The sequence below is a fragment of the Colobus angolensis genome, unplaced genomic scaffold, assembly GCF_000951035.1.
Source record: "Colobus angolensis palliatus isolate OR3802 unplaced genomic scaffold, Cang.pa_1.0 Scaffold46, whole genome shotgun sequence".
Classification (NCBI taxonomy): domain Eukaryota; kingdom Metazoa; phylum Chordata; class Mammalia; order Primates; family Cercopithecidae; genus Colobus; species Colobus angolensis.
In genome coordinates, this window is record NW_012118043.1 from 4,881,392 (window position 1) to 4,890,189 (window position 8,798).

An 8,798-nucleotide genomic window follows, 5' to 3' on the forward strand; every position below is an offset into this window, starting at 1 on the left:
ATTAGTCTAAGGTAGAAAAAAACAGGACTACCATGAGAGATGAGGGAAAAGTAGCATTGGAGCTAATCTCTGACCCTTGCTCCAATACACTAAGAGTTTTAAAAGAGTTATTCAGGATATTTAGACTAAGATTAGGTGTAAACAAAAGAAGTCATTAGAAAAAATTGTTCTTCTAGGGAAAAAAATGGTTGAGGAAATTAGTTCAGTTTGGCTGGTGATATAGCTCAGAAGTCTATACAGTGAGCAAGGATCTAGATAAGGGTGCTTCCATCTCAGCATTATTGGCATTTTGGGCTAATTCTTCGTTGTGGGGGTTGTCCTATGCACTGTAGGATGTTTAGCAACATCCCTGGCCTCTACTCACAGTACCCTCTCTAGCTGTAACAACCAAAAATATTTCCAGATGCTGCCATATGACCCAGTGGTTGAAAACCGCTGCTCTATAGAGAAACCTGCTAGACTCCCACCTTAATGGCCCTTCCTGGCCCGATTCCCCACTCTCCTGCCCTTTAAATCCCACTCCTCTAGGACTGAACCTTCTTCTCTAGGTAGAACCTTCCTTTCTCTGTCATCTCTAGCAGTTAGTTTACAGTTTTTGGAATTACACACACTGAAGTTCTGCACATTACTATTTCTTACTTTTCTAAGAATTACCAGCATCTGAGGACAAGGGTCATGTCCAATCACCAAGGGAGAGCTGGCATTCAAAGACTGTTGAGGCTGGGCGTGGTGGCTCACCCCCTGTAATCCCAGCACTTTGGGAGGCTGAGGTGGGTGGATCACCTGAGGTCAGGAGTTCAAGACCAGCCTGGCCAACATGGTGAAACCCCTTCTCTATTAAAAATACAAAATTAGCCGGGCGTGGTGGCGCATGCCTGTAATCCCAGCTACCTGGGAGGCTGAGGCAGGACAATCGCTTGAACCCAGGGGGCGGAGGTTGCAGTGAGCCGAGATCATACCATTGCACTCCAGCCTGGACAACAAGAGCAAAACTCTGTCTCAAAAAAAAAAAGTCATAACTGCAAGATAATTACCTGGGCTAGGAATCTGGTCACGGTATTTTGGAACCTCATCGTTGAGAGTCTGAAGCATAACCCACATCGTGAATGAGAAGAGTGCAGCCAGGAACCCATAAAAAACTAGGTAGAAGAGTAAGATCAAACCTGTAAAAGAAAATAAAATGTATGAAATGTGCATGCATGTGTGTGTGTATACATGTTTGGCCAGGTTAAAGAACAAACCAACTATTCTTGCAAGGGTATGAGCCCAAGCTTTGCCATGCACATAGCCAAATATCCTCATATTCAGGACACATAAATTTGCCCAAGCAAGGGGTATTTCAGCAGGCAGCACCCACTCATCCCATGATCCCTCCTTTCCTCTGGTATTTCCAAGTTAAAGCAGCTTCCACCATTCATACTCTGGTTCAAAATCAAAGCTTTAAAATTCCAGCACATAGGGGAATGTTTCCCAAAATGAACTTGATGCCCTCTAAAAAGATAAAAGATGGTTTTAGGTAAAGAAAACCCCCAATATTTACATGTTCCTTTAAGTGGCAAATATAAAAGAATTAGTACATGAAACCCATATTTCACAGACAGTAATTATTTGCTTAAATTTAAGTTTTAAAAAGTGAGTTGATGGCTCACACCTGTAATCCCAGCACTTCGAGAGGCTGAGATGGGAGGATCGCCTGAGCCCCGGAGTTGGGACCAGGCCGGGCAACACTTTGTCTTTACAAAAAATTAAGTGCTCACTTCGGCAGCACATATACTAACAGCGGAATGATACAGAGAAGATTAGCACGGACCTCGTGCAAGGATGACATGCAAATTTGTGAGTCGTTCCATATTTAAAAATTTTAAATATATGTATTTTAAAAACTGAGTTCATTGAAAGAATATCAGGAAATATGCAGAGAAGGCAAACTCATGAAGATAGCATTCAATGAATAAAGTTTAGGACACACTGGTCAAATGGAAGGGCTCGTGCGGAAGTGAAAAAAGAACCAGGCCAGAAACAAGCCCTCTGATCAACGGAATTTCATAGCTCTACTGCCAAGCACAATCCAAGATTCGGGAAACACACGTTTCAACATTAAGGGCTTAATCTTTTTCCTTTCACAATTTGGGAACACTAAGATAGATCTATCTTGAACCAGTAACTTATTTTGGGAACACTTAAAATCAATTATTTTTCTCAAATGTCTATATTCAAAGTTCTAACATCAGAAGTGGCTGCCGACAAGTATATTAGAATACATTGGTAAAGTCACTTGTATTTCAATGTTTAAAAACTGATCAAAGATTTCTGTAATAATACATTTCTGAATATATTCTTTCCCACCTCCAGGGAGTGGTTCCACAACTTTCTTCTGATTCTCAAAAGACCCCATGACCCCAAAACAGATTGTACTGAAAGCTAGGTAACTTTTATTTCTCAACTGCATGGCAGGAATCTCCCCCAACCCCAAGCAATTTCATTTTATAATTTAGACTAGCATTCTACCCCTCCCCCACAATTACCAGGTGGCCAAAATAAGGATCGAGAGGACAGAAGAGAGGAGAACAGGATGTCACCTTCAGACAGCATCACTTCCCTACCACATACTGCGATCCTGTTGCAGAAAAAGAAAAGGAAGACCAATCTCAAAGAAGTAATCAGTTTGCTATAGAGGGAAATGAAACACACAGAAAGCCCACAGGCCAGTTTAATAAGATACAGAAGAGAAATTCTTTGAGATCCAGGTATCTGCAGGAATGAAGGGATAAAATCCTCTCCACCAGGGATGACAGAAACATAAATGTAATGAGTGTGGCTGTATTCCAATAAAGTTTTGCTTACAAAAATAGTCAGATTGGGGCCACAGTAGTTTGTTGACCTATGCAGTTGACACTAAAGTGGAAATGTCTGAAACAAAAGTGCTAAGAGTTTATTTAGCAGTGTTTTTAAGTCACCTTAAAATATTCTTATCACAATACTGTTTTGAACATTTTGATTTTAAATTTCTAGGAAAATAATGTAAATTATATTTACAAAATAGTTACAAAGCAAATAAATATATAGCAGATATGAACAAACTGTCTCTCCAAATCTGCTTTCTAAAGAACTACTACACAATGAAAATAATGAGTATAAAGAATTACGTTCATACAATATGTACACAAATTAACAGCTATGTCCCAAATCTAATGCCATATACTAGTGGCCATTGGAAACAAGTAAAAAAGTTATTTCCAGCACTGAAGTGAATTTTCCTTACTTGAACAAGATCCTTCTGCCAAGAACCAAACATAATTTTTAAAAATTTAGTTAGTCTCACATATAAATATGATACTTTATCAACTACGTCTTCCCCCACTGAGAGAAAAAATACCAGAAAATAAAAACAGAAGTTGTAAATTGCTACTCTTACCCAGGTGTAAAATGGCAGTTAAGTTAGTTACTCAGGTGTAGTTTGCTGATGGGGATCTAAAGGGTGGCGTCCTGACTTAGTCGTGGATAGTGTTCATGGAACCTGTTCAATGTGCCATGCCCTCCTCAGTGCTACTTGATGTAAGCGGACAACAGCAAACACAGCCTAAATAGTGCCTATCATATTACTAACGTTCCCTAGTTAGTTTAAAATCTTTCAAGGAATTTCCTTAAGTCATTATCCAACTAAAGAAACTAACATGGGCCAGGCGCAGTGGCTCACGCCTGTAATCCCAGCACTTTGGGAGGCCAAGGTGGGCAGATCAGTTGAGGTCAGGAGTTCAAGACCAGCCTGGCCAACATGGCAAAATCCCGTCTCTACTAAAAATACAAAAAATTAGCTGGACATGGGGCATGCCTATAGTCCCAGCTACTTGGGAGGCTGAGGCGGGATGATCACTTGAGCCCGAAAGGCAGAGGCTGCAGTGCACTAAAAATTATGCCACTGCACTCTAGCCTGGCCGACAGAATGAGACTCCATCTCAAAAACCAAACCAAAAAAAAAAAAAAAACTAACATGGACTTAAATGATGAAGAAACATCAGTATTTTATGTATTTATTTGAGACAGAGTTTCACTCTTGTTGCCCACGATGGAGTGCAGTGGTGCAATCTTGGCTCACTGTGACCTCTGCCTCCTGGGTTCAAGTGATTCTCCTGCTTCAGCCTCCCAAGTAGCTGGGATTTACAGGCGCCTGCCACCGCTCCTGGCTAATTTTTGTATTTTTAGAAGAGACGGGGTTTCACCATGTTGGCCATGGCCAGGCTGGTCTCAAACTCCTGACCTCAAGTGATCCACCCAGCTTGTCCTCCCAAAGTGCTGGGATTACAGGCGTGGGCCACTGTACCCAGCACCCCTCTTCATTTCTGTTCCTTCTTTCTCTCCTCATAGTTTTGATAAGGGGGAAAGTGGGTGTGAGACAGAGATCCACCTGGAGGCAGTGCAGCAGAATGGTTATATACATGGGCTGTGCTAGAGAATCCAACAGGGCTCAAATCCTGGCCTGACCTCTTTCCTGTGACTTTGGGTAAGTGTCCTAATTTCTAGCCCCATCTGAAAAAAAGTAGTAAAGGTAGTATCTATTTAATTATTCACATTATAGAAAGGAAAATAAAAGTCAAGAGATTTGACAAAATAAAAACAAGACTCCTAATGGGGGAAAAAAGCAACAAACTAGAAACATTTTGGAATGATAATGCAACTAGACTTCATGGAAGCGTATCACTCCAGTTACCCTCAGGTGCCCAGATATTAGGTACCCAGTGAATTGCATTTTACTCTCAAAAAATGTTTTGACAAATGAGGTTTGATTCATGTGGACTCTACAAAAGAAAAAACCAAGCCTGGGCGCAGTGGCTTGCACTTGTAATCCCAACACTTTGGGAGGCCCAGGCGGGGAGATCACCTGAGGTCAGGAGTTTGAGACCAGCCTGGCCAACATGATGAAACCGTCTCTACTAAAAATGCAAAAAATAGCTGGGCGTGGTGGTGCACTCCTATAATCCCACCTACTTGAGAGGCTGAGATGGGAGAATTGCTTGAACCCAGGAGGCGGAGGCTGCAGTGAGCCGAGAATGCACCAATGTGCTCCGACCTGGGTGACAGAGAGAGACTCCTTTTCAAAAAGCAAAAACAAACAAACAAACAAAAAGAAACCTGGCAAGGCTTATCACCATGTCATCCAGGGGAAGGAGAAATGGGCCCTGTCCAGCTCTTCTGCCTCAACCACACTGGGCATACAATTCAATTCTGGCACCAACTACCCCACACTACGGGCTCAGTCCTCCATAGATATGCCACTGAAGAGGTCCTCGCACTACCCACACTTCTGACCAACTAGTAACTAATACAGGAGGTTTCCACTGCACCCTCAAGTTTGTTCACTAGAATGACTCACAGAGCTCAGGAAAGTAAGTGCTCAACTTAGGACTCCAGTTTTATTATAAAGGATACACATAGAAAGGGGTCTGGGAGGCAATGCAGCTTCTGTGTCCTCTCCTTGAGGAATCGGGCAATCTCCCTCCCAGCACATGTTTCCCAACCTGGCAGCTCCACTGAGCCTCAGTGTCCAGAGTTTTTACTGGGGTTTCATTATGTAGGTATGATTGACTAAACCATAGGCCACACAATAGAGCTCAATTTCCAGCCCTCTCTCCTGCCGTCCTAGGAGGTCTGGCTAGCTTAAAGTCCCAACCATGGTGGGACTTGGTTTGGACTTTCTGGGGGACGAGCCTCCATCTTGAAGCTATCTGGACCCACTGCCAATCACTTCATTAGCATAATGAAGACACTCCTACTACTCAAATTCCAGGGTCTTTAGAAGCTCTATGTCAGGAATCTGGAAAACACATCAAACAAAAAAAAATTTTTTTTTTTTGAGACAGGGTCTTTCTCCGTCACCCACGCTGGAGTACAGTGGTACAATCAAAGCTCACTGCATCCTTAGAATCCTTGGCTCAAGTGATTCTCCAGTCTCAGCCTCCTGAGAAGTTGGGAATACCAAGAAGTTGTGTGCCACCACACTCAACTGATCCTTTTTTTTTTTTTTTTGAGATGGAGTTTCTCTCTTGTTGCCTAGGCTGGAGAGCAATGACACGATCTCAGCTCACTGCAACCTGGGCCTCCTGGTTTCTCCTGCCTCAGCCTCCTGGGTAGCTGGGATTACAGGCATGCGCCACCACACCTGGCTAATTTTGTATTTTTAGTAGAGACGGGGCTTCTCCATGTTTGTCAGGCTGGTCTCGAATTCCCGACCTCAGGTGATCTGCCCGCCTCAGCCTCCCAAAGTGGTGGGATTACAGGTGTGAACCACTGCGTCCAGCTGCAACACCAGCACACATAAACTGGACATAGGGAAGTCACTGGACTTCATGAGGGCCTGGAAACATGCCCCCTCAACACATGACTAGACCCTGTGATCTTACTCCCAACCTCTGCATACTTTCCAGTTATCTTCAGGGACCTAGACACTAGAAAGATTGGGCCTCTCAGAAAATTCTGATGACTAGCAACCATTTCCATTTGGTAAATAAACCAGTATTCCATTTATGGTTTAAAACATTTTAAAGCAGAGACGTGTGTAATTTCTAAAAAATCCATTATATGAACAGGTGCAAGTTTATAATCTTTTGTATATTTTAATTTTTAAAAATAATGCTGATTTTTAAAAATGTTATTATTTGCATACCATTCACATATATAAAGTGTGAAGTTTACATTTTATATTCAGTGTTGTACAACCATCACCACAATAAATTTTAAAATATTTTCAATACCTCCTCCCAAAACTCCATACCCATTCCCATTCCTCTCCTTTCCTGCACCCAGCTCCTGGCAATCACTAGTCTACTTTCTCTATAGATCTATTTTCTAGACATTTCCTAGAAATGGAATCATGTAATACATGGCCTCTGTCACTGGCTTCTTCCACGTAAGGTGTTTTCAAGGTTCATTTATGCTACAGCATATATCAGTACTCCATTTCTTTTTATGGCTAATATCCCACTGTGTATGGATATACAATATTTGATTAATCCATTAATCAGATGCTGTGCATGTGAGTTGTTTATACCTTTTGGCCATTGTGAATAATGTTATAAACATTCATGCACAAGTTTTTGTGTAAAGAAATGCTTTCATTTCTCTTGGGTATATACCTAGGAGTGAAACTGCCAGGTCATATGGTAACTCTAGCCTTTTGAGTAACCGGCAGACTGTCTTCCAAAGCAGTTTCACCATTTTACACTCCTACAGCAGGGATCCAATTCCTTCTCATCCTCATTAACGCTTCTCTTACTGTGTTTTCACACAGCTATCCTAGTGGATACAATGTAATATCTCTTTGTGGGTTTAATTTGCATTTTCCCTAATGGCTAATGATGCTGGGCATTTTTTCATAAACTTATTGGTTATTTGTATATTTTCTATGGAGAACTGTCTATTCAGATCATTTTCTCATTTTTAAATTTGGTTATGTGCTTTTTTATTAAGTTCTAAAAGTTCTTTATATAGATGCAAGCCCCTTATCAAATATATAATGTGCAATTATTTTCTCCCATTCCACGAGTTATCCTTTTACTTTCATAATAATGTTATTTAAGCAAAAAAGTTATTAATTTTGATGAAGCACCACTTATCTATTTTTTCTTTGGTTGCTTGTGCTTTTGGTGGCGTATCTAAAATAACACTGACTAATCCAAGGTCATAAAGACTTGCGTCTATGTTTACTTCTAAGAATTTCATAAATTAGCTCTCAAGTTTGGGTCTTTTATCCATTTTGAGTTAATTTTTGTATACGGTTTAAGATAGGGGTCCACCTTTATTGTTCTGCATGGAAATATCCAGTTGTCCCAGTACTGTTTAAAAAACCATTTGTTGCCGGGCGCGGTGGCTCAAGCCTGTAATCCCAGCACTTTGGGAGGCCGAGACGGGCGGATCACGAGGTCAGGAGATCGAGACCATCCTGGCTAACACGGTGAAACCCCGTCTCTACTAAAAAATACAAAAAACTAGCCGGGCGAGGTGGCGGGCGCCTGTAGTCCCAGCTACTCCGGAGGCTGAGGCAGGAGAATGGCGTAAACCCGGGAGGCGGAGCTTGCAGTGAGCTGAGATCCGGCCACTGCACTCCAGCCCAGGTGACAGAGCGAGACTCCGTCTCAAAAAAAAAAAAACAAAACCATTTGTTGGCCAGGCACAGTGGCTCATGCCTATAATCCCAGCACTTTGGGAGGCCAAAGCAAGCAGATCACCTGAGGTCAGGAGTTCGAGACCAGCCTGGCCAACATGGTGAAAACTGGTCTCTACTAAAAATACGAAAATTAGCTGGGCATGGTGGCATGCACCTGTAATCCTAGCTACTCGGGAAGCTGAGGTGGGAGAATCGCTTGAGTCTGGGAAGGCAGAGGTTGCAGTGAGCCAAGATTGTGCCATTGCACTCCAGTCTGGGTGACAGAGTGAGACTCTGTCTCAAAACAAAAAACAAAAACCGAAACCCAATGAACATGTACTGTTTTAATAAAATGTATGCAGATATATGTATGTATACACACATTCTCACATTTTATATTATTAAAATTATTGTAATATAAAAAGATTAAACAAGATTAAATAACCTGCCTAAGATTAACCTACCAGTAAAAGAAACAGACCAGTATCTCTCCATGTGGTACCTTACCTGGCCTGCTCCGCCATGTGGTACCTTACCTGGCCTGCTCTCCATGTGGTACCTTACCTGGCCTACTCCTCCATGTGGTACCTTACCTGGCCTACTCCTCCATGTGGTACCTTACCTGGCCTACTCCTCCATGTGGTACCTTACCTGGCCT

General features: G+C 42.1%; 1 protein-coding gene across 1 annotated transcript in view; it reads right to left on the reverse strand.

The window, feature by feature from the left end:
• ATP1B3 (ATPase, Na+/K+ transporting, beta 3 polypeptide) overlaps positions 1–2,619 on the reverse strand; it is a 24,966-nt gene extending 22,347 nt beyond the window's left edge. Inside the window, exons 1-2 of the mRNA XM_011958090.1 lie at positions 2,526–2,619; positions 1,035–1,163 (exon numbers count right to left, since the gene is read on the reverse strand). Coding sequence (XP_011813480.1) covers positions 1,035–1,163; positions 2,526–2,592 — 196 coding nt within the window. The 5' untranslated portion in view covers positions 2,593–2,619. The remainder of the gene's footprint in view (positions 1–1,034; positions 1,164–2,525) is intronic.
• Positions 2,620–8,798: the final 6,179 nt, after the last annotated feature.